The sequence below is a fragment of the Sinohyriopsis cumingii genome, chromosome 12 (assembly GCF_028554795.1).
Source record: "Sinohyriopsis cumingii isolate HCF-2022 chromosome 12, ASM2855479v2, whole genome shotgun sequence".
Taxonomy (NCBI): domain Eukaryota; kingdom Metazoa; phylum Mollusca; class Bivalvia; order Unionida; family Unionidae; genus Sinohyriopsis; species Sinohyriopsis cumingii.
In genome coordinates, this window is record NC_142972.1 from 54,160,118 (window position 1) to 54,187,540 (window position 27,423).

The 27,423-nt window shown below is 34.1% G+C and overlaps 3 protein-coding genes across 4 annotated transcripts; 2 read left to right on the forward strand and 1 right to left on the reverse strand.

Annotated features, from left to right (window-relative positions):
* Positions 1–3,007: 3,007 nt before the first annotated feature.
* LOC149786466 (uncharacterized) lies at positions 3,008–7,088 on the forward strand. Of its 2 annotated transcripts, none has more exons than XM_089976919.1 (5): positions 3,008–3,115; positions 3,436–3,626; positions 4,542–4,643; positions 5,292–5,438; positions 6,242–7,088. In XM_089976919.1, the coding sequence occupies exons 1-5, from the start codon at positions 3,113–3,115 to the stop codon at positions 6,441–6,443; spliced, it is 645 nt and encodes a 214-aa protein (XP_089833045.1). In that variant the 5' UTR covers positions 3,008–3,112; the 3' UTR covers positions 6,444–7,088. The 2 variants fall into 2 exon arrangements, with proteins under 2 accessions (XP_089833045.1, XP_089833044.1); XM_089976918.1 differs by having other exon boundaries at positions 3,098–3,121.
* Positions 7,089–10,004: 2,916 nt separating this feature from the next.
* On the reverse strand, positions 10,005–15,932 carry LOC149786467 (uncharacterized). The gene is made up of 5 exons (XM_089976917.1): positions 15,820–15,932; positions 15,236–15,378; positions 14,950–15,054; positions 14,267–14,416; positions 10,005–13,484 (listed from the first exon to the last, which is right to left on the reverse strand). Exons 1-5 carry the CDS (start codon positions 15,835–15,837, stop codon positions 13,241–13,243), a joined length of 660 nt encoding a protein of 219 aa, XP_089833043.1. The 5' UTR covers positions 15,838–15,932; the 3' UTR covers positions 10,005–13,240.
* A 5,393-nt stretch (positions 15,933–21,325) lies between these two features.
* Positions 21,326–25,488, forward strand: LOC149786468 (uncharacterized). Its single transcript, XM_089976921.1, has 5 exons — positions 21,326–21,464; positions 21,814–22,004; positions 22,949–23,050; positions 23,653–23,799; positions 24,613–25,488. Exons 1-5 carry the CDS (start codon positions 21,462–21,464, stop codon positions 24,821–24,823), a joined length of 654 nt encoding a protein of 217 aa, XP_089833047.1. The 5' UTR covers positions 21,326–21,461; the 3' UTR covers positions 24,824–25,488.
* The last annotated feature ends 1,935 nt before the right edge of the window (positions 25,489–27,423 follow it).

The following is a 27,423-nucleotide window of genomic DNA, read 5'->3' on the forward strand; positions in this document are numbered from 1 at the left end:
ACATATTGTTCCCCCAGGCAGGTGGCATCTGTCAAGAAAACTGTACAGGCTAACGTCATGATCTGCAGCAAATACCACTAGTCTTGGTGAATAGAACACTACAAAATATTGTCGTAATAATTTATTAATACTGGTTTATGATATACGTAATTGTTAGCAAATTGCGGTAAAATCAGACGTAGGAAATCTAATTATTGATTGTTCTGAAACATTGTTTTCCATGTATCACCGTCATTCTTTCCTTCGAATTCTGATGCGAAACGGAGTCATTTGTAATTGTTTTTTTGGACCACATAATCAACCAAGTTCTGAGTTATGACAATTTCATGGAACCGGTCCCTATCTTTTTTTCCCCTGATATACATCGTTGTAGCATTTGCATTATAAGGACGATGCAAGCTGCTTGACTTTATTAAGTACGTGAACTTATCAAATATATGTCATGAAGCACATCAGTCTATAAAATAAAGGATGAAAGACAAATAAAAAGATTGTCATTTTGTCATCCAGAGAATAAAAAACGTTTCGTCTAAAATGTTTTTAATATATCATGAAAATCAAAGACACATTTACCGGATGATTATAAAAGAAGTGTTCATGATGCTAGTCACATATAGTTTGAAACTGAATTTAAAACTTTCAAACTAATCATGTTCAAATGGCAAATATGGAACTAACTTTGTTTAAGACTATCACCGGTCATTCGCAGGAATAAATCACATAAAAGTTGATATGAAAATATAATGAGTCTGTCTGTCTCTCTGTTTTGCTGTGTTCTTGAGTGTGTCTCGATTTTCAGGCATTTAATGTAGTCTTGGATGTTAAGGGATAGATGCTGTCTTGTTCTTACTGTCATCAATTTTCTACTAGACGCATTCATATACATTCAGTTTTGCTTACCAAAGTGATACATTTTTGGGGTACATTTGAAATTTGTTTCAATACAGTATATAAATTTACCAGTTCTATGTAGTGTAAAAGCGTCAGCGAAGAAATCAGTTTTCCAAAGCTAGGTCATTGAAAAACAACAGAAAAAGATGATTCTATTGTACAGCCTTCAGGAAGACCACACAAAATACAAATCGAATCTGTTTACGCGTACAAACAGCCTGTAATCTATTAACTAGATATATGGTGTACCAAACAAACAAGTTTGAAGAAGGCTTGTAGTCTGATGCCGTATGGTCAACCAAACAAATGAGTTTGAAGAAGGCTTGTAGTCTGATGCCGTATGGTCAACCAAACAAATGAGTTTGAAGAAGGCTTGTAGGCTGATGCCATATTGTCAATAAAAATGTTTTTTCTAAAACGAATAAAGTTTGCCCCATTAAGTTGACATTATTTAGTCGCTAGCAGTCAGTGTACTGTATATTTCGTCAAGGTAGTTCGACACGTATTTGTCGTCAGAATTTGTGATTTATGTATAGAGGAGTTAATTCTTGTTATGATTATCGAGAAGGTGCTTGCTTACATATTTCGTGTCATGCTTTTTGAAAACACAGATAGAACAGATATTGGTCGATAGTTGGATACTCTAGTTAATTACTTCCTTCAATAATTCATAGATTGATAAAGCCGACATTTTCTAAATTTGGGATTCACTTCAATCAAGAAACACCGATTTATTAATGTATATTTTAATAATATAAATAGTATCAATTATTGTAATTAGGTGGATATTACAACTAACATGGTAGGGTACCCTTTTGTTTACGAAAGCTGTAAGTGTATCTATGTTAAGCTCTGTAAGATGAGACCTTGGGAAATTCTAGCAAAGAGGAGGCCCAGTTAGATTGCAATATCACTATTGTCGGAAAAAATAGCGCCAGTAATAATGGTTTCGTAGAATTTCATTCTTGCAAGTGATTCCATATGGAGGTATTATCAGAGTTCAGGTTATTAGTTCTTTGAAATTGGAGCCTTTATGTTTGACTAGGGAAAAGAATAAACCATAGGCTAACTAATAAGGTCACAGATTTGGAACCTTCCCCTATATTGTAGTAAGGGTTGGTGCATTCAACTTGAATCGAATACATTTGCTAATTTTACATTGGTATATAAATGTATATATTTGATAACTTCACAATTTTCTTTCGATATGTAAGACATACCATCCCATCTAGTAGCTATAGCCTATTATTATAATAATCCGACCCTGTGTTTGACGAAGGATTTGGTTTCATTCGGCCATAAACGATAATTGGTAAGGTCTTTACATGTTTGACAACAGAATCGTTTACACTAGTATAATATTTTGTTATTTTTACTTCGGAAATCTGAAATAATCTCCCCACTCCCTAAATAAGAACCTGTTTTTGATTCTTTTCGATGAAAAACTATAATGCAAGCCTTTCATTGATTTCTGTTTTCCACTGACAGCTTCTTTGATGTAAATGAATATTTCTCCATAATTATCTGTTAGAATATTATAGGACTCTTAAAGTAAATGATTCCGTGCCTAATAGCTACACTCTATGGTATTAATATGCACTTGAAATAGACTTGAATACTCGTGATTTAATATTTACCACGACATTAGGCATAACCCTCATTGCTCCATACATTTTCAAACATACAATTCTCAAATAGATCAATGATTATTTAAAGTATATTCATTCACGGTGTACAATTAATCTTGGAAAGCATCCACAACTTTTAAAATAATGATGATAATGCATTTCAATGCACACCACGTAATTTCTAACTGTTAAAATAGTGGATTTGATATCAAACTTTAAATTACGTAATAATTACCAACTAATATTACCACAAATGTGGCAGTTACGTAAATACATTTTCACGTCTAGTTCCTTTTATTCTATTATATATTGTTATAGAGTGTTTCTTCCCTTGTATGTAGCCTGGAGGCAATGAGAAATGTACAATGTTCGTTTTGAGCTATTTGCGTCGTTAGGTGACAGTTGATGATATCCACTTTATTTGCATTATGTATTTGCACTAAATTGATAATATATGACGTACTATGTGTATTGCTTAAGCTGATTGGATACAGGATGCTACTGCGTCAAGCCTAGTGTTCCGTGCAATATGTATATAAAGCCCGAAGAAGGTTCACATATCAGTGAGACGAGGTGTAACAATAGAACCGAAAATGGTACGGGTAATTATATTGCTCTGTAACTTTATCCATATATTAACATTACATACATGTTAGAATATCACTCGATATTAATTATGAAATTTAATTTTTAGTACTGTGTAATGGAAACCAGATGATTTGTGCCAGATATCTCATAAATATAACTATATAAAGAATAAAACAAAATTGCTACAGAGTAGAAGAACAAGTAATCGTTGTTTGTTTATTTAGTAAGATGCCATCATTGCAAAACATCTCGATGTAAAGATTTTATTTACGCTTATTACCTTTTAATGAACCGCTTACCATTATGTTCAATTCTACTTGGCTTGCAGAAAATGCTAACGTTTGTCGCCGTGTTCGTTGCCGCAGTCGGCGTCGTTTGGAGTTGTCAATTGCCTCCCTATACCGACATGTTCAGGTGGGATGATGGTTTCATCTGCAACCAAAAGCTTAATAGCTATGTCAACTGTTCTGATCCTTACCTGGACCCGTATGCCCGTGAGAATTTCTGTGCTTATCCAACGTGAGTATATTCTGTTTTTATCTCTGACTTACTCAGTCTTTCTATCCTTCCGTTGTCCCTGATCTTTCCTTGTGTTGGTTTGTTTCTCTGCCACCCCCCCCCCCCGCATTCTTTACAGTAAATAATTTGCATCGCTTCCAAAGATGTGAAACAGATATTGTAAAACCAATAACATTACATATTTTGAGATTAGTCGTGGTTTTTTATAAAGTGCAAGCTCATTGCTTGTTTTGTACATACATTATTTTTTAAAGTAAAATGAGAGTTATAAAGGAAAGGGCATCCGCAGTAGATTCAGTCGCGGGCTTCCTAATATGAAAGCGACATTTCCACAAGACGGGAATATCGTAAAACAGTCGTATTATTGAGTCCGAATAATTCCTTCAATTGCCTATGATGCATTTATAACCAATGATGCACATCGACCAATATGCTATTCGCCTTGACAACTAGAAGTCGCGAATTTACTTGATTCAAATTTCTCTTATTGTCTATTTTCTTGTTCCACTCGAGCTTTGTTAATGTGTTGGATTGAAAATCAACAACCCAATCATTTATTTATCTATATCTCTTTAAGAAGATAAAGAAATCAAATTTTTGGGGGGTTATGGTGGTGGTGTGCAATTGATCATCCGTGTAAAAGTAGAATTTTCACTGAGGAAAGTTTGAACGTGTCATATTATGTTACTGAATAAAATCAATCGCTTTATCTAAACTAAGTGCCATAAGACAGGGAAACCCTAAATGCAAAAACCTATCATTTGATACCTATCTATGAATCCAGGCCTGTTTCTTTGACAATTACATTGACATGGCAGCTTAGCAACACACATACAAAATTCCTTGCCTCTTGCTTGTCTTCCATACATTGTCAGTATTATACAGGTTTTTTTATTCTTCTCTTTTTTTGACCAGGAGCCAGATTGGATATGTACTGGACAATTATCCAACGGAGCGCGATGAACTATATAACTTCGTGAAATATTACAAGGGTTTGAACTACAATCCTAACTTCGGGTAAGTAGTAGCAGTGGTAGTAGTTTTAGGCACTAATAGTAGTAGTGGTAGTTATAAAAACATAATCGGTATTAAGAGGTATAGTTGCTGCCACAGCAAAATCATCATCATCATCATCATCATCATCATCAACTGTAGGAGTTGGAGTATCATCAGCAACAGCAGCATTTGTGTGTGTGTGTGTGTGTGTGTGTGTGTGTGTCTGTAATTTGGATTTTTAACGTAGCTTTAACAATTTTTTAGTCATATCTCTACGATGTCTGAAGTGTGACAGTTTATAGTGATGTCTAGGACTGTGGCATCATGCCGCAGACATGTAGCATGATGTCCCGCCCAGTCACATTATCCTGACACCAGGCCGACCAGTCCTAACACTACCTCTTAATGCTGAGGGCCAAGTGAGGCAGCTGTTAGAAACAATTTTGTAAGTCTTTGGTATGACTCGGCCGAGGATCGAAGCCACGACATCCCTCATCCGAGGCGCAACAGCAGCAGTAGTGGTACTATCAGCATCAACTGCAGTTGTAACAGTAATAGTAAAATCAGCAGAATCAAAAGCAACATTAATTAACATTATTTTTATCGATAGAATGACCAGGAAACTGTTATTATTATTATTATTATTATTATTATTTTATTATTATTAAGGCCCAGGTCAGGCGGTAAATGGGAATGCAGAGGATTGTGTGACTCCCCATCAGAGAAGCTGGAGACGGTGTTCTACACTGAACCCAACGGACAACAGCAAATCTGCTGGGTAGTGCAGCCTCAAGAACTTTACTTTAAACGATGCTCGTAAGTAAATCGTTTTTTGTAGATTGAACTTAATGGGGCATCATTCTTTTTGCACAGAAAACGACAGGTCTATAGATTCCTGTTCAAAAAGTGTTTAAAAATGTATGCGAAACCCAGATATTAACATGTGATAAACGTAGCGGTTACACAGCTGAAATACCAGAAACAAAACAATTATAACATTTACCACGGAGTGGCAAACATTACTAAGTGCATTCCTTGATGTTTTCATCCGGCGTCAGAAAATAAGAGTGTTTCCTTTACTACTTAGGCATACGGAGAAGTTACGACTTTAAGAGTAAAATAAATTAAGCACATGTCGTATACATATTTGAGACAAGATACCTTGCAGAATTAGTTCTTTATTTATTCTCGTTTCGGACGTTCTAGACATGTATTGTCCTTGTGAAAAAGTAAAGAAATATATTGCATACTGGCGTAATTTGTTTAGATGTTGATGAATATATTTACTTCAGGATTTATAAGTGTCAATGGAATGCAGAAAATACCAGAAAATAATCAGACAAAACGAAAATCCTATATGATCGAAAAGTTCTTTTTATAATAAATATTCAAGCAGATACACTATTTAAACTCAAATATCACATGTATTTGTCAAGTCATTATTAGATAGAATACGTTGAAACCCTATTCTTATTTTACTCTCGCCTTGTTGAATATTCACAATGTTACTACGCTAAGCAAGAGGCATTTTGTTCAGTCTTGGTGTATGTACAGTATATGAAGAAATCATATGTTTTCCTAGCAAAACTTCTCTCTACATGATATTTATCCCTTTCTAGATATCAGTCGTGCAACATGTTCAACCAGATACCTGCTGTTGCTGACGTTAACCATGTCTGTGTTCCTGAGACAATTTACAACGTTGACGTCATCTTATACTGTCCTCTTGCTGTGGTGAAGCAGTGCGTCAAGACGCGTCTTCAGGTACCCCTGTCATGCGATTGCAAGAGAGTCGAGTGCCCATTCAAAAAGTTGCCATGAGGAATATGAAAGGAAACCCCCATCAACAACAAATACATATAATAAAAATGTATACTAATTCTAATTTCAAACTGGAAACATTTCTTTTGTAAACCTAAGGTCAAACTTTCGTATATATAGGTCAACTTTATCAGATTAAAATACTTCTGAATAATGTCTGTGATTTGGAATTACAAGATTTGGAAATAAATGTTTATTTCAATTTGGAGAAATGTAGCAAAATAAATTGGTATACTTAAAAGGATGTATGTAATTCAATATCGCAACGCAGAGACTGCATAGTAGTTCCCTAAAACAATACGCGTCTTGCTTTAATGGTTGTCTTGAAGTAGTACACAAACCACTCAGTAGGATGGCGATGTACGAGTAAATTATTGATCCTTATGTAAACTAGAGCAAACGTTTCGCATGTTTGTGTTACGTTACAAAGTTACTCCGTCTTGTTCACAAAGATTTTCAATTACAGTTGTACAAATATGTAAATAATGAGCATTCTTGTATTGATATGTATATGTAAATACAATGTTTTTACTTAGTCATAATTTTAATATTGTTTATAATTTTTATTTTTAAGTTGTGACGATTGAAATAAACCCTTTGATTGTGCAATTACGTATCAGTGCCAATAAAACAAAAATTCACATGCGTGTGCCTCTAAGTTGCATTTTTTGTGCATATTTCTCACCTTCCTTCTCGTCCTTCCCATAGTACAGTCTCCCCCCCCCCCCTCTCTCTCTCTCTCTCTCTCTCTCTCGCAAAACACCGGAATAAATAACACCCATTATGCATATGTAGTAGTAAATTGATATGCAATTTGTCACGGCTCATCTGGATGCATCATCGTGCCAAATACAAAGTGCACCGTTCTGGAATAAGAACAGAAAAGTTCGACAAGGAAAACAGCAAATACATCAAATGGTTTAACAATGGACCTATGCATTAAGTTACTCATGCAAAGTTTGTACTACTTCTTGTAAACACGTCAGAGACTCTTAGAGACTACAATTATATATATATATATATATCCAATTGTTTTTTAAAATATTAGTCATCTACATAGGCAAATTCACTAGATCGAGGTGCAATCTTTAAATCTGATGAGAAGCATTTTCCGAATCTGCAGATTGATGATAAAATAGTCATATGTATAATGTTGTGTCATACAAAATATATTTCACTCATTTTATAAATTTGAAAAACACTTTCAAAAGATGAGACATGGGCGAAAATGATGTATCAGTAACGAAGTGCAATGATACAAGCAGTTGACAAAATATGACAACTAAATACTGATTAAAGTAGATGTAAAGGTTGTGTAGATGTAATGAAATTACTAGGGCTGTAAGAATAAGAAAATCGTACATTACAACCAACAAAAATTACTTGTGAGCGCAAACAAAAATAACTTTAACAATACATTCACTATTCTTTTTCTAGAAATAAAATAATAAAATAAAACAAACACTAGATTTTACACTAATTATATAAATTAAAAAGACTTAGTCGAAATTGCCCGAAACTTTGATTTAAACAAAATAGTACTTAAACGAAAGGCACAAAGTTAGCTCGATACAAAAATACCAATTTCTGCAAGAAGGGCGTCATAAAACACACTAATATGTCCTACAACTAGGACATATGTAAAATAACATCGAGTGAAAGTAAGAAAAAAATGCTAAAATACCAGTGTAAAAATAATAATGAAAATAGATTTGAAGCTTAAAAAAAAAACTAGAACATTTACTGATCACGAAGTTGAGTTACGCTTACGAAAATAATGGCTACAAAGATTGAGATTTAGGTTAAGTAAAAATCCAGCTTGATTTTTCGATTACCTAGTAGGAACGGAAATATAGTGAGATGGAGTGTATCATTATCGTTATGCAGACTGCTATCATGGATCACAAGAAACAAGCATACAGAACAAACACGGAACCGAAAGTCAAGTTGAAGAACTGATTGATATAACGAATACTTGATTTGTGCAGGAATGCAACGATATATTATGGGATTTTATAGTTGAGAGATTTGACAATAGAATGCCCAAGAGGTCTTCGTAGTAGTAATAATAAGATTCATAAATTGAGCTCGATTTACGGGTAAATCATTGGAGTAACTTGCTCAGCATCTAAAGTACGATAAATACACAAAAACAAAAACCATTTCAATAAAATGGAATCCATAGTTTAAATATGGCTATATTCATCTATACGTATCTATAAATTCAATTGAAAGTTTAGATTAAACCATGCTACCACCAATGTGGACATTTTTTTCTTCAAAACTATTTATATCATCAATTAGCAAAGGGAATTAACAACATGTAAAATATTTTATAAAACAATTGAACCTAAATTCTATTTTTTATCTTAACGAATGCTATGTAAAGAAAGACACTTTAGTATTTTATACATTTTAATAATCAAGATGCGTCTATACGAATGCGAATAAACTAGTCTAGAACATAATTTTAGTTCGTCCTGACCTACTGATGATGCTAGTTTCAAACTAAGTATGGTATAATTAGAACTGCAAACCAAGTATGCTGTTTTTAATGACTGCATCTAGAATCGGTGGAAGAATAATTACAATACCTAATAAATATTATATTATATTTTGGCCCTAGACATCCATAATATGGCTGGGCCATGTGCCAACAAATTTACGTTAGAAACTGTACATGGTCCAACAAAGAACAAAATAAATGTATTGGATAAAAGCAACAGGAACAACAAGGAGTAAGTGAGATTAATTCATCTTTCAGATTATATACAGTAGGTTTAGAAATAACAACAAATTTGCACGACTATTGTTATCATTTGGTCAGTTCTATGCTTGGATGATTTATCCAACAATACTAATTAATACAAAGGGCACGAGACCTTCAATACCTAAATTAAGAAAAAAAGATATGTTATTTACTATCGCATTTTTCAAATCTCTCTCCCTCTCTCTCTCTCTCTCACACACACACACACACACACACACACACACACATATATATATATATATATATATATATATATATATATATATATATATAGAGAGAGAGAGAGAGAGAGAGAGAGAGAGAGAGAGAGAGAGAGAGAGAGAGAGATTAGCCAGAAAGTTATATTCAAACATGAGTATCGATACAATCATACATTCAACCTAATGCATCTTCACGACAAAATCACCCAAGGACTTTGAAAAAGACTTTTGTAATGATGTACATTTAAAGCTTTATTATAATTGCAGTACGAGGATAATTAAATATACGCATTATATTTTTTAGAAATAAGTCATCATTATCATCATCATTATCTGTTAGGTCATATGTCTTGATATACAGGAAAATCAACACACAATTTCCAAGTGAATCAAAAACATGCCTGCATTTTTAATTTTATTTTGAGCTCTTTAATCTGTATTTTGACCAGTTTAAATGGGAATAAATTCTGCTAAAGATGCATGAAATATATCAAGTACTAAATGTTATGGAAGAGCCGTGTTTGTGAAAGATAAAAGAGAAATATGTCTGCTCACTGTGCTCTGCCCTTTGAAGTAAAAATAACATACGTGTTTAGCAATCACTTTATTATTATTTTTATTATTATTATTTATATTATTATAAAACAGTTGCGGGTCGAAAATAATCGTAATCGAACAAGATCACGTCACAGGCGACACATCCAGGCACCTCTCATGGGTATACAAAATTGGATACCTATATGGAAAATAGTTTAAAAATAATCTAGACGGTTTTTTAATTAAAAAAACAAATGCTGCAGAAACTGAAGCGCTAGATGTAGTGTAGAAATAAGACGTGGTAAGTGATACCGAGTATTTTGTTTACATCCACGACGCGAATGAAATTCGTAATTGCAATTTGTGCAAATTTACCATAAGTATGAACATGTTTATTTCGCGTGTTATGTTAATAACCAAATTAGTACTATACTGCTTGTTCCGCGGAAACAAAGTTCCCCGTTATGTTGGTTTCCGCACCTTTCGCGGTTGCGTGTGCTTGCGTGTGCTTGATAAATTAATTTCCTATTTTATAAGTTGGTATTTAGTCCCTAAAATTGTTCACTTAGTGAAAGATATTATTTATGAATAACTGAAAATACACAACTTCTTAGTACTGTCTTTCGCAATAACAAAAGCTACCTTCTTCGTTAATTCTTTATTGGACTTATCGTAATGACTGCTATCGATGAAGTAAAGACCTGTTGTACCAGTGAACCCTTTCCGTATGTAAAGAATGATGTCATCGCTATGTTTTCCTACAATAGTCACCACTTATCGTGAATAATGAAATTGATGTGGGTTTTTTATCTTCGGAATTAAGTTATTTCAAGTTCACGATTTAGAGGTTTATCAACTGCAACTTTCTTCATCCAGTATTTAATAAATAATGATATAAGTTTACCATCATGTAGTCGACACCCATTCCACGTGTTAAAATGAGTTATTCGTGGATGGTGTAACTTCACAATTGTTTTAGCAATAATACGTACATGATGAGCCTTTATCGGAGTTTTGATACTTGGATCAAGAAAAAACAAATTGCACATACCTTAAATGTTAAGTATTTTCCAATATATTGGCAACTGTAAGAGATTGTATCCGTAATAAGAATGAGTCTATTCTGTGAAATGGTTATAGTAGTGTGTACGAAGATTTTGAATGAATTCTTGTACAAAAATGGAGGCCACTTTTGAGGGTAATTTCTAATTGAACTGGATTGGGCCTTTCAGGCAAGGATTGGAAAGACGCATCAATCTGAAATACCTTCTCTTTATCTGCGAAACATAAATATGAAACGGATGCATGTCGGTGCAGTTAATTGCAGAAATAAAATACAGTGTGTTTACTGCAAATTTCAGCGCAAATAGAAATCTATTCGTACCACCTAGGCTATTTCTACGATTCCATTGACTGTAGCATTGACCGAAACATTGCCAATGAAAATATAGTCCAATAATTCGTAACTTCACGGTTAATCCTTGTTTATTAAATACCCGAAGTGGTCTTAAAGGTAGAAAGCGACATTAATTCGAGGTTTGATCTGTAGGATTGCCCTCAGAGTTCGGAATGAAAATGCATAGACAACAATAGCATATACATGTACGTTGTTCAATCAATGATGTCATGTGCACATCACATCATCACAGCCTTCATTTCTAGCGACTCAACTGAGGTGACCTATCTTCTGGATAAACAATATCTCCAACGTAAACTCGCTAGAGAACTTTCTTTTACTAACCGTGAACAAACAATGCCATAATGAGATCATCATAATAATTTAGCTTGCGACAGAGTCCTCTGCCATTTTCCGATGATTTTCCCTATTGTACTTTGTAACACTCTATCGAAAAATGCACGAGATAGATTTTGGTAGAAATCCACGAGGCGTTAAAATTCTGGTTATTCTTTTAGATAGCGAGACCAACAGCTTATAGTGTAAGCCCCACCCTCGAGTAAAAGCATGGATGCGATCGGTATTTATTGTCATTTTATTTATTTTAGTTGGTTGAAAGAAAAGTGATGTCGTGCTAAACATAGCTTATCCAAGTTATTGCTCCACCAATATATCGCTATATGGCATAGTCGATGTTATTCATTCATATTGTGTTTATTACTTACAAAATAGCTCATATACATAACTATCGTACAAAAAGTCATGTATTGGATTACTTACAACAGACTGTACTGAATATTAACGAGGTGATATGTCATTTTCTATTTGACATTACACTGACAAAAATAAGAACTCACGGCATCCTGCTGTTGCAAATAAAATAAGAACATTTTTTAGTAGCTTCTTTGTTTAGGATTAGGTCACACAAAGTACTCAGTATTATAGTATTAATCTGCATGAAAGACACGACTTTCAAACATAAAGCTCGATATTAATTTAATATTCCGACATCATTGAACCAACGTATTTTTTTGCACTCCCTCTTTCGTTGTTGTATGCCTATGTGCGTGTCTGCATGTAATGTGTCTCCTTTGTCTACTCTTTTGTGTGTCTATTGTAAGAATTATCAGTTCTCTCCATCAGAAGTCATTTTTTTACGCAATCGAAGGCTATTAGCAGACCATTTTAAGGACAATTATTTATAAAGCACTATAATAAATGCGGAACGTGACGGCATGTAATTAACCAATAAAAGCAACTGCAAGAAGGTCGTTTATGATGAAAATATATACTCTTTAATAATGTAACCGACGAGCATTCTTAACAAATATATACATGAAAGTGCATAAAAATATTGTTAATTTTACATTAAGTTGTGACGATATACTATTGCACATGACCCTTAATGGCAATTATTATTAAATGCTGCAACAGTACACACACATACACAAAGTTCGAAACACAGACGAGATTAGAATGAAATTAGGTAGCATAACTAGCTAAACGTTCTCAGATATGAAACTTAGGCTTTTAAAATCAAATGGATCTTCAGTCTCATGGTGAATCTATTCCGTTTCCAAAGCCGCTGTTCAAATAAGTACATGCATAAACTATTATGCTATATATTTCTCACTGACTTCTTTCACAACGAATACTGTGTAAAATGTATTTTATATACTACTTTGTACAAATATGTCTGCAAGCTGACATTCAAAATGCTAAATTTGAGTACCAGGACAAAAACTGAGAATTGAGTGTATTTACAACTTCGCTGTAAAGTGAGTATAGCGATAATCCTTTAAACTGAGGTATCATTTCGCGATGTAAGGGAAAAATATATTTGTAATAATTCTATGTTTTGGAATGAAATCGCTTTCTTCGCAAAACCGACCGTTTAACCCTGGAGAGGAAGAATAGGGGGAGAAGCAATTTTCTTGTCCAGTCCACAGCCACACATACTGCAGGTACAGGAAGTTGGGATACGAGCATGGTAGAAGAAATACTGTTGAACTTCCGGGCAGAAAATGACAACTTCCCTTTCAATAAATGCTCCAGGGACACAGCTGAAGTCACGGTTGCTGCCATATGCTCCGATATCACATTGCTGCTTCAAGAAACTGTTTCTACCATCGTTGTAGCTATAATAATAATAATAATAATAATAATAATAATAATAATAATAATAATAAATAATAATAAATTAAAATAAATAAATAAAAACTAATCGTCACTTTAGCGATCAAAGGTCAGATTGTGGCATGATTCATGCTATTCAATTTACTCGAAAGCCATTATAATTTCATACGAATACATTTAATTCCTACTTTCTCATTTTCAATCGATCAGTACCACTGGAATACCTAACAATTGTATTTGCTGAAACATTACATCAAAAGAAAATAATATTGAATTTGTTAAAACCTTGTTACAGAGAAGTCAGATAAATCTCTTTAAACCTCAATATGAGAACATCAGTGAACTTAATTTTTGCGCAATTTTTGTCTTGAAAAATAACAGTTACACTTATCACACAAATTACCTATGATGTATATTATCCGATACAATTTACTGATATTTTCTCCTTAATTTTACAACATCCGTAACGTAAGGTGTGTTGCAATTATTACTTCTAATTTGCAAATAATTTGCAACCAGGTCATATCGTTTCTCATATATATATATATATATATATATATATATATATATATATATATATATATATATATATATATATATATATATATATAGTTTGAAAAGGATGAATGTTCTATGTTTACAAGGTCTTTCTTTAAACGAATAGGAATACCGCAAGATAAAGATGATGCAATTATTACCTGAGATAGAGAGAGAGAGAGTGAGGCATTGATAAAACTAAATGATTTAAAAGACAAATATTTGACAGCAATAGTAAATTATGTACTTCGGATGCCAGCATTTTGCATAGTAGAGTTGTTGACTGGGATGAACAACACAGGCCTGACGGTGGTAGCCGACTGGGGTGAACCAAATAGCCTTGATCTCCACGATCTCGCTTTTGCACAGGTTCTTGTATCTGTATGTCGGCTGGTTTCTGAATAGAATTACATAGGCAAAATGAAAAGAATAACGAGACATTGCGTCCGTTTGTTATGGTAAATATGTTCTAACATCACATTTCATCAACATCAATCTACATTTATGGAAATATAGCTTACAACAAAACATATAAACATTCATTCTTTGTTATGATGTTCACTCTGATAATACGTTGAAATATCTTGATCTCGGTCTCATGGAAGAAAAGGATTACAATTATATCCATTATTATTATTATTATTATTATTATTATTCTCTAGATTAATCAATCTTTTGACGATTTCAGAGGCACCAAAACTACATTGCAGAGCCTGAGATATTTAATTCTCCACAAAGTTTATAATAATCATTTTCATAAAGACTGTCAAATGATGGATAAAGAGAATACAGCACATGTTTGATTGGCTCCGAAATTACATGCAACTTTTGAAAGGCAGTATAGCCTATATCTGTCGGGAAAATAAACACTTTCACATTTGACCTTTGCATTGCACTTCTTTTCGTAGATACTGTGCTTTTTACACTTACCCATCCATAGCCCAGTTGTTGAAGGTGGTGCATTTCTTGGTATTATTTACATAGGCTCCAAACTGATAATTTTCAGGTGAATATAGGAATCTGGCATCGGCATCCCTTAAAGAAAATAATATCACTTAACGTTAATTCTATACGTGGAAACATTCATTACTCACTAACACATAAAATATTAGTACCAATTATCAGCAATGAAACATATTGTTCGCAAGGTTTGAAATAAACATTAAAACGCATCACATTAAAACTTATCACAACCACATTATATATTGATACTTACGCGGGATAATTGAGCTTATCCGTGCAAACATCCTTCTCTAGCCAAGCTACATTGTCATACCGCCAGTCACAATCGCTCTTGATGGGGAGCAGCAAGTTAGTTTGTGAATTGCAGGCACCGAGCAGGGCGATCAGAACCAGGCCCTGGTAAATAAAATTTATGTCAAAATTATACACAGCCGTTTTCATTAGACTTAAATAAGCCACGCCCCCATTACCCACCCAAAGCTATTTTAATCGATTTAATCTTGAGCAGAAGGGACAAAAACGCAGAACAAAGACTTAATTTACATAGAAGACCACGTAATCAAATTGGTCTATTAGAACTTCGGGGATGATATCTAATAGGTCATGTAAATGCCTTGAATGAATAAGGTTTATCCATTTTTTTCTAGCCGATGCAAAACAAATTGTAACCGGTTTATCTTAGAAGCATGACTGCAATGCAGTCGCAAACTAAACTAGAGATAATGTCTACGTATGGGAGAATTTACTATTGTAACTTTCCAGCTATATAATAATATCAACACATTTTGACTCTTTAAGATCAAACTATCTATATATATTTCTCTAGTTTCTACCTACCACTTGAATAGAATCCATCCTGTATCTCTGCAGTTTGTTTTGTTCCTTAAAGGAGCCATGGCGGCTATATATGCCGTCCCATCTAGGAACATCTGTGCAGCTTGTATCTGATTGGCTGATAGTGGTAAGAGACAAGCTCTGAAGACATATCACGGTAAGAGACACAAGCTCGGAAGACACTGTGGCATATATCACATTCTTCCCTCCGGCAAATTAAATCCGTCAAGAAAACTGTACAGGCTAACGTCATAATTTGCACACACACACAAAAACGACTAATCTTGAATTGAATAATACTGGTTTAGGAAATACGTAATGGTTTGCAAATTGCGGTAGGGTCAGACGTAAGAAACATAATTATTAATTATTCTAAAATATTGCTTTCAATGTCCCATCTTCAAATATGTCACTTTCGCTCTATATTATTTCCATCGAATCTGAAGAGACATGGAGTGATTTGTAATTGCTTAATGAACTATAAAAACAATTAATGTCTGAGTTAAGACACTTTCGTTAAACGGAATCCTGTCTAATTATTCCTAAAATACATTATTGAAACATCAACAGCATAAGGACGGTGCAAGTTGCTTGACTTATTAGGTTGATAATATTAGCAATTGTAAATATATGGCATGATGCAGTCAATGTATAAAGAAAAGGATAAAATACAAATAAAAAGATTCTTTTGTTGGGATTTTTTCCTCCAGAGTATAAATATGTTTTGATTTAAAATGTTTTTATTATATCATGGAAATCAGAAAGGACACCGTTACTGGATGATTACGAAAGAAGTTTCATGATGATAATAACATATATGTTGCAACTGTATTTAAAACTTTTAAAGCAGTCATCTTCAAATGGCAGAAATGATACCACTTTTTATTAGTATTACCGTTAATCCGTAATTAGAAATCGCAACATTTGGATAAACAATTACTGCCTGCCTCTGTCTCTATGTATATTGTGTGTATGCGTGTGTGTGTGTGTCTCTTGTGAATCTTGTCTCGTATCTGTTGCATGCATTCAAAGGTCATTTAGTTTCTGAAATTCGTTTATCATATTGTGGTCTCAGGCTTCTTTGCAGACGTAGGAAATTCCAAGAGGTAAATCCTCGTAGAGTAAAAGATCTTTTTATGTTTGGTTCTCGACCTTGGAATATGGAGTTCTGTATCAGTGGTAGAGATGATGATCTTAACTCAGGTTAGATACATATCTGGAGTCGGCTTGTTTACAGACTTATATCGTCATTCTTTGATAATAAAAAGCGTTTTCGTACTGGTAAGCACTGTAGATGTGAAAATAAAACATTTGAGGGAGCCGAAATAGGAAGTTTCATCATCATTGGCTTTTTGTCTGGAGTTTAACAATTTTGGATCAATTATAAGTTAACGTGTTTCCCCATAAGGTACAGCCGTTTTCTATCAGTTGTAATATATATCCAGAAAGGCACAATTCAAGTGATGATGGAGGTTGAAATTTCAGCTATAATTATAAGAGGCTTATTCTTTTGACAACCGTTGCAGATACGTGATTCATATGTGAACACCAGCTGAGGTCCTGATAAAAAAAAATACCATCCCGATTGCGACTTTTCAAGCTAGGAAATTGAGCCACTTGAGTGAGAATTACATTCATGTCAGTGGATAGATACGATCATGTTCAAATTCTCATCAATTTTATCTCAGATGCATTGCCTCACATTCTATTTTGTTTACACCAAGCTGAGAAATCGTTAATGTCTATCTGAGGTTTGTTTCAATGTAGTGGAGATATTTTCCCGATGTATGTAGTGTAGAATCGTCAGCAAAGAGATCAGCGTGCACTGGATATAGAGCTATGACACTGATAAATAGTCGAACAGAAGAGATCAGTGTGCACTGGATATAGAGCTAAGGCATTGATAAAATAGTCGAACAGAAGAGATCCTAACATAGAGGCTTCATGGACACCACTTAAAATATGACTTGAAAAAGAACTATATTTACTCGTTCAAACAGCCTGTAATCTGTTGAAATGACATGTGAACCAGAATACCGAGTTAAAAGAAAAGTTGTGTCTGATAGTTGTGACTGGCATCAAATAGTCAACCAAAAACGAGCATTTTCTTTATAAAAATTATTTAAAATTGCGCCAGTAAGTAGGCAGGATTCAAACGATCGTAGCTATTGATTTCTACTTTTCGTCAAGGCAGTTTGCTATGAATGTTTTTGCAATAATCTGATCGGGATTTCTGGACTTAGTTCTTGTTAACATTACAGAAAAGATGCTTACTGACGACATATATTTTGAAAACCAAAATTCAAAGTACTGCTAGAATAGCTATTGGTTGATGGATCGTGCTTTTCATTTCACTTATGAATGACTGATATTGTTTTTAATCACCGTGGAAATTTACCTGATCGTGATGCTACAGTTAATTTCTTCTATCAGTGAATCAGAGATTGACAAAAAGCCGACATTTTTAAAATGTTGGGTTCAGTTTACAGCCGATTTATTATTATTTTAGTATTAGTATCAATTGTATCAATTAGTGTAATTAAGGGGATATTAAAACTGTTATGATCGGATACCCTTTCATTACAAAGGTATTACGTTTATCTGTTTCCGGCTCTGTAAAATTAGACATATCAATTGTTTGGGAAGTTATAGTAAAATGACCGTTTAATTGGTTTGCAATATATCGATCGTCGATGTAAGCAACATAAATAACTATATTTTCGCATTGACTTAGGAGTTCTGATTTTGTAAAATTTAATTCTTGCAAGTTATTCCAGATCGATCTTTTACCAGGGCTGAGAGAATACATTCCTTGAGAAAGATGTCTTTATGTTTAACTCGAGTCGGATAAACCCGTCGATTAATAAGGTCATAGCCTTAGATCCTCCTTCCATATCCAAGTAATATTTGATGAATTTGCCTTGAGACGAACACCTTTGCTACTTTTACATAGGTAAATAAATATATATGTTTGATGACTTTTGCTATATGTAATACACACCTTGACCCTTCGCATATATTAGTCATAGGTCCCTTATAACCTTCATTCTGCCCCGTGTTTGACACCGAAGGATTAGGCGTTGCCCCGCCATTAGCTATCATTGGTAAATTCTATTAATCTATGAACGTAGTCTCGTTTACGTTGCACATCGGCGACTTCTCTATTATACCATAATGAATGTTTTGATCATTTAATTATTGTAAGGAGCGTGTTTATATAAGATAGGAAAAGAAAAATGATTCGAGACAGACAAATCATAATCCGGATCTCTTTTAGAAAAGACTATATTCTAAGACAGTTCAGGTGAAAAGTAATTTTAAACATTTTTCTTCTTCTTATGTCACTTGTTTAGGCTCGAATAAACAATAACACAAGAAAGAGCGAAAACAACAAGCTTTGAAAAATACAATAATTTATTTCCCTGGAAACAACCTGTAAAGATGAAAAAAAATATGTGAACTTATAGAATCAAATCCAAAACTAATCAAAAAATAATCCAAGAATACAATTTTAGTAGTCCAAGATGGAAGACGATGACGTATGATGCAATCTGTTGTGTTGAAGTCTACAGTTCCTTGTAGAAATAAAAATTATAATACCGGTTTCTGATAGCTTAATAATTTTTTATATTAAAAAACTGTCCTTATACCACAATATTACATGAGCACACGTATTTTCCAGAAAAATAACAGAATTAATCCTTTTGAATCCAAATAATTTGAAATAACTCCAAAAATCACAACATGCAACTAATAGTTTAACAGCCCAGCTTCTACTGAGATGAATTCTCCAAAAACATGGGTTATATGGGCTTTCTAAAACGTAAACAAGGATCACGTGATCATCGTCTGGCAGTTTTAAAGAAGCAAATGCTTGTTACAGATCACGTTTATCCAGTGTGACCCTGACCAAAACCAATCATTTTTACTCTAAGAAATGAAATAAAAAAACATACTGTTTATATCTTAAAGACAAAGTCCCATTATGACCATGGAAACGACCAATCATTTTAAAATAAAATAGAACTTGTTTACGAAAGTTGCTACAAATTCTGAAACAAAGTAAGGATTTAGATCAACACCTGATGTTTATAAACTAACAGCCAAGGTCAAACTATTTTCTTAAAAAAGTATCATCTCTACTGAATAAATTTACCTTACAATATCATGTAATGAAAAATAAAAACATTTAAAACTGACAAACAATTAAATCGAAATAAATATATATTAAATCAGATATAATTAAATCAAATATACACAACATTTTGTTCATTAAGATTCAGTATTGCATAGAAAAATGTGAGTTCGTCTTTGCTCTCTGGTGCTTGCGAGTTATAGTATCCGGTCAATGATTACTAATAAAAAAATGGGTACCTTCAAGTCGTATAGCTTGTATTCCCTATGTGTCAATTAGGGTGTCAGAGCATGATGTTAATCCTGTAGGAATATTGATTACCTGTGTATAATCTAAAGCCATATAGTGCTGTTATCGGAAAGAAAAAGATAATAAAATCTCCCATGATATTTACATAATTGTTTAAATTCATCTGTCTATAAGGAGAGAGAGAGAGAGAGAGAGAGAGAGAGAGAGAGAGAGAGAGAGAGGAATCAGTGCAGATATAATTAGATTCACTATTGAGGAAAGAAATACATGAACAACATGTGCTTTAAAGTACGTACGTCAAAGCTTGCCAAAGAGACAATTATTTACTGTCAAAAACCTCGGTAGCCTGTAAGACCCTTCCACTCCCTAAAACCGACAATAAACTACAATGCTAACCTTGCATTGATTTCTGTTTTCCATTGACAGTATATTTCATATAAGTGAATATTTATGAATCATTATTTCTTAGAAGATCATAGGACTCTTGACGTCGATGACAAATGGTTCTACTTTATGGTATTAATAGCAACTTGACAATTTGTGATTACTAATGATTTCATGTTTTCCGCGCTATTAGGCAATACGTTGTTTGCTCCGTCCCTTTTAAAACATACGCTTCTCAAACATAACAATGATTACTTAAAGTATATCGTTAAAAGAAAATGAGAATGCATTGCAAAATTCGAGATCAAACTCCAAATTATGTAAGAATTATCAAAAAAGAACACCATAACCTCGGCAGTTACGTAAAAAGGGTCGTAGAGAGCGATCACGGGCCCTGGGGTAAGAAACAACCGGGCCTCTCCTAGTTCTTGTTCAAACAAAAAAAAAATTAAATAAAAAAAGTTGTTCGGCCCGGGCTCCCTTACGGCCTGGCCCCGGGGATATATCCCAGACTGCCTGCCCCCCCCCCCTCGGCTCTGTAGGTAAATACTTAATTTTTTCTTCTAATTCCCTTTGTTCTATTATATATTGTCATTAAACATTTTTTCTCTTGTAGTCTAGAGGAAAGAAGAAATGCAAAATATTCGCCATCTTTGCTGTTTGTGTCGTTGTGTGACAGCTAACGAAAACGACCTGACTTACATGATGTATTTGCATAAGAGTGACACTCTCTGACGTACTAATGTGTTGGTGGAGCTGATTGGTTACGGGGTGTTACCGTGAGAAGCCTAGTATTCCGTCAAATATGTATATAAAGCCCGACGAAGGTTCACATTGCAGTGACACGCGGGAATAACACTAGAATACAATAACAAGAATGGTAAGTATTATATAGATATGTAAATTTACCCATATTTTAACATTACATAAATGTTTAGATAATCACTCGGTATGAATGAAATATTTCAGTTTCAGTACGGTGTAATGGAAACTAGATAACTTAAGCCAGATATCGCATGAATATAATATTTGAAGAAGAAAACAAAATTATTGCAGAGTAGAGGAAGCAAATAATCGTTTAGGATTTTTTTTTTTTGGGGGGGGGGCGGGGTTATTTAATACGATGTCATCGACGCATGACGAATATGTCTTGATTAAAAAAAAATCTTTACGCTTATTACCTTTCAATAAGCCACTTACCTGTATGCTCAATTCTATTTCACTTGCAGAAACTGCTAACGTATGTCATCGTGTTCGTTGCCGCAGTTGGGTTCGTTTTGAGTTGTCAATTGCCTCCATATACCGACATGTTCAGGTGGGAGGATGACTTTATCTGCAACAAAAAGCTTAGCAGCTATGTCAATTGCTCCGATCCTTACCTGGATCCGTATGCTCGTGAGAATTTCTGTGCTTATCCAACGTGAGTAAATTATGTGTCTATCTTTTACTTACTCAGTCTGTCAATCCTTCCGTTATCTTTCCTTCTGTTGGTATATTTATCTGTCTCCACTCCTCTGCATTCTCTACCGTAAATAATTTAATCGCTTCGATACATGTGAACCAAATATTGTCAAAGCAATAAGGTAACAAATGTTTGGATTAGTCTTTGTTTCTTTCAGAGGCATAAGATGAGATGCAGTGCCGTATGTCCAAAATTTTTGTATGCCATTGAAATGCATGTGCATTGCACATTTTGTACATGCATTAGTATCTAAGCATACTTAGAGTCATTTAAGAAAGGGCAGCCGCAGCAGCTTGGGTCGTGGGCTTCTATGTCTGCCCAGGACAGCCTGGGTTGAAGACGAAAACTAGTTTCAACAAGAGAAGATTATAGAACATTGGTGTTTTTAAGTCTGGGTAATAATAATAAACATATACGAGGAATTTATAACCAATAATACACTTCGATCAGTATGCTGTTCCTCGCGATAGCTCAAAATTGATTCGGTTTTCTCTCATGTTCTCTATTTTTTCTTAGGGTGGAGGTGAGGTGGGTGTGATTCAATATGAATTTCTGAATTACTTATTTATTTACACATGTTTAAGAAGATATATAAATCTATATTTTTTGGATGGGAAGCAATTGATCATCAATGTAAATAGTAGCGAGGAATAACAATGCTCCCTGAGGAAATTCTGGACACGCAATAGATTTTTACACGGAAAACAAATACTCTCTTTATCGAATGTTCACGCCCTAAAACGGGGAAACACTAAATATACAAACCCATTACGTGATACCTATATATTAGTCTATGTCTATTTTGTTTGACAGTGCTTTCATGGTCTTCGTAACTAAGAAACACACTATAAATAATTCTACCAGTATAAACGGTTTTTTAATTATTCTCTCTTTTGTCCCAGGAGCCAGATCGGATACGTCTTGGACAATTTTCCCAAAGAGCGCGAGCAACTATATAACTTCGTGAAATATTACAAAGGTTTGAACTACAATCCCAACTTCGGGTAAGTAGTAGTACTAGTAGTAGTAATAGTAGTAGTAGTAGAAGTAGTAGTAATAGCGGGAGTAGTAGTAGTAATAGCGGTAGTACCAGTAGAAAATATAGCATCAAGAAGAACAGAAGCAGTGTTAACATTGATAGTTCTTTGTTCATTTTCTAATTGTCAGAGCAAAATAAGCAACAGGAGTCGTATAATCATTATCATCATCATCATCATCATCAGTAGTAGCAGTAGTAGTAGGAAGAGGAGTAGGAGCACCATGTTCAGCAGCAACAGTGGTAGTATCAGCATCAGCAGTAATTTTCATATCAGCATCAGCGGTAGAAGTAGTATCAGCATCAATAATGGTAGTATCACCATCAGCAGAAGTGGTAGTATAAATAGAATTAACAGTAGAGGTAGTATCAGTGTTAGTATCAGCAGCAGTTGTGTAGTATCAGCAGCAGTAATGGTAGTATCAGCAATAGTAATAGTTAAATCAGCAGCTACTGCAGAATAAAAGAAAAAAGTTATTAAACACAAGAGGTATCGATATAATGACCATGATAATAATAATAATAATAATAATAATAATTATTATTATTATTATTACTATTATTATTAAGGCTTCAGTCAGGCGGTAAATGGGAATGCAGAGGATTGTGTGACACACCATCAGAGAAGCTGGAGACGGTTTTCTACACTGAATCTTACGGTCGGAAGCAAATATGCTGGGTAGTGCAACCTCAAGAAATTTATTTTAAACGATGCTCGTAAGTAAATTAATGTCGATATTAGCTTAATTTGCCATCAGTTTTGTTGTTGTTGTTGTTTTTCTATACAAAAGTCGAGAGGTTCATAGATTCCTGCTAAAAAGACGCCGAGATGTAAATGTGAATCCTGGATTTTAATCTTGGTAGTTGCAGCGGTTCGACAGCTGGAATACCGGAAATAAACTAATTATGACATTTATCATAAGATGGCGGACAATAATCCTTTCACACCTTCACTTAAGGGTTCTCGCCCAACGTTATAAAATAAGTAAGAGTGTTTTCTTTACTTTTAGATATATGAAGAATATACACTTTTAAGAGCAATATAAAGTAAGCGCGTGTCGCATACCTATTTGAGTCGACATACCTTTCAGAATCAATTCTGCATGTGTTCTCTATTGAACTTTCTAGATATGTATTGTCCTTTTAATTGTAGGAAATAGCTGAAGCAAAAAGGAGATATATTGCATACTGGTGCCTATAGCTTTGAATCGTGATGAATATATTCACTTAAAGATTGTTTAATATCACTAGGATGGAACAGATCCTCCCCCACCCCCACACACGAACAACAAAAATATCTTAAATGGTTGAAAAGTTCTTTTATTAGGTAATATTCAGGCAACCACAATATTTTAAACTCGAATGCATATGTATTTGTAAAATGACATCACATAATCATTATTAGATGGAATGAGTTGAACCCTATACCCTCATTAACCTTTCACGTTGTTTAGTATGGACAAGTGTAACAATGTTAAGCAAGTGTAGAACTTCTCTGTAGTGTACCCACATTATATGCATCTTTTTCAGATACCAGTCATGCAATATGTTCAACCAAATCCCTGGTGTGCCTGACGTTAACCATGTCTGTGTTCCTGAGACTATGTACAATGTTGACGTTATCTTGTATTGTCCTTATGCTGTGGTGAAGCAGTGCGTCAAGACACGTCTTCAGGTGCCTCTGTCATGTGACTGCAAGAGAGTCGAGTGCCCATTCAAAGCGTTGCCAAGCGGAATATGAAAGGAAACCCGCATCAGCAACACACAAGTATAATGAAATAGAGTTTGAACTGAAAACATTTCTTTACTGAAACTAAAGTCAAATTTTCTTAATTATATGCCGATGTTCTAAGATTATAATACTTCTAAATAGTGTCTGTGATTGATTGTCTTTCGGTTGGAATTACATGATTTGGAACCAAATTTATATTTGAATTCATAAAAATATATTTAGAAGGCTGTCGGTAATTCAGTATCTAAAATGTCTACATTGTATTAGTACTTCTCTTCAACAATGTGTGTGTGTGTGTGTGTGTGTGTGTGTGTGTGTGTCTTGTTGTAATGATTTTTTTTTGTCGAAACATACAAACTATTTAGTAGGATGACGATGTACGAGTAAATCATTGATTCTCAGGTAAACTTGTGCAAATGTTTCTCCTGTTAGCTACATACTAAAATATGTTGTTAGGTATGTCTTGTTCACAAGGATTTTCAAACACAGCTGTACAAATATATGAATAACGAGCATTCTTGTATAGATATATATGTGTAAATATAATGATCTTATTTTTCTAAGACATCATTTTTTATTTGTTTATAATTTCCATTCTTTAGTTGTGACGATTGATATTTGCCCTTTGAATGTGCAATTATTTATCAGTGTCAATAAAACAAAATTCACATGTGTGTGCAAATGTGTTGCTTTTTTATGGGTATTTCTCTCCCCCCACCCCCAATACAAATGACTGACTGTCTCCATTATACATAAGTAGTAGTGCTTTAAAGGTGATTCTGGACCACTTAAATATTTTGTGTGTGTGTGTGATTTTGGATTTTTAACGTAGCTTTAACAATTTTTCAGTCATATCGCTACGATGTCTGCAGTGTGACAGTTTTATAGTGATCTCTAGCACTGTGGCATCAAGTCACATACATGTAGCATGATGTCCCAACAAGTTACATTATCCTGACACCAAGCCGACCAGTCCTAGCACTAACATCTTAATGATGAGCGCCAAGCGAGGCAGCTGTTAGTACCATTTTTGTAAGTCTTTGGTATGACTTGGCCGGGGATCGAACCCACGACCTCCCGCATCCAAGGCTCACGCTCTAACTACTAGGCCACCGGAGCGGTCTTAAAGATTTTAAATTGTATGATTTCTTTACACGCACAACAAACAAATCTACTCGTAAAGCGTTTCACCATAATGTGTAGAGAATTAGGTTTCTTCTTGTACTATGGAAATATTGTATTCTTTAGCGCACATACCCCAGGCGTGTTGTATTTGTATAGACTGATTTTCACGTTTTTCCTGTTCTACAAGAAGGCACAGGTTTCTAGAATCACCCCAATTCTTATTTATATTTATCATGAGAAAACAATGTTGATCATGTTTGTCTCTCTTAATTTTGTCCTTAATCAATATTGATTAGGATCATCTCAATTTAACAAAGACACGAGAAAAAATGATTTTGTCAGAAGAACTTGAATATATTTCTGATTTAAAATTACAGTGACACAATTAGATTATACAAGCAAACAGCAGCTTCAAAGTATCTGGAGTCAAATATGGCATGGAGAATAAAAAATAGCAAGTCGCATCCCGGCCTCATTTTTGCCTTTAATCCTCAAATAAAGAGTATACATCAATGGCATACGGATGAGCAGACTGTATATTAAAGTTGTATGAACATTTCTGATCACGTTTCAAGAACTAAGACTAAAAAAACTCTACTAAAATTATATTCAATAATTAAGATATAAAAACAACATTATAATTCAACTCAGATAAGTCCAGCAAACAGGTTAGAGCTCATGATCATTAAGCTGGAGAAATAGAGGTCTAGAACATATACAGTGCATTTTAAATTATAAATATCCGAAATATATGATCCTGTTTAGTCATAATTTGTCTGGTTATGATCGTCATCCAATTATTAAAGTGCTGGTAGAGAAGCAACCACGATCAATTAAAAAAAAATCTGAGCCACAGAGAGAGAGACAGACAGAGAGACAGACAGATAGACGGACTAAAACATTTCAACCTAAATAAAGATGTAATATTATGTGATATTTTGCAATAATCAAATTTGTCTATATGGATCATTGTAAACTAGACCAAAATATTATTTTAGTTCATCAGGACCAACAGATGATGCAAATGTTAAATATAAGAACGGTAGAAGATGAACTGCTAACCGAGTTATGCTGAGTTTTAGTCAGTGTATTTTGAATCAGAGGTACAATAAAGGTCAAACTTAATATATATGCTTAACCAGGAGTGTAATAACGAAGAATGTCACGAATCAAGGTCAAGGTTTTATGATTTGTACCTAGACGTCGAGTATTGGTATGCCTGAGCCATGTGGCAATCAAAGCCCGTTAGAAAGTTTAGATTGGGGGGGGGGGGAATAGAACAAGAAATATTATTCAGCATAAAGCAACACCCAAAAAATCAAGAACAACGGCTAATGTCTTGAAGTGAAAATAATTCATTAGTGGATTTGTAAAGATAGATTATTTAGTACCAATATATTTTACCATTTATCACCAGAAGCACCAATACTATGTGAAGATGATATGTCTCCACTACGAAAAGTGATAGAAGGGCACAAAACTTT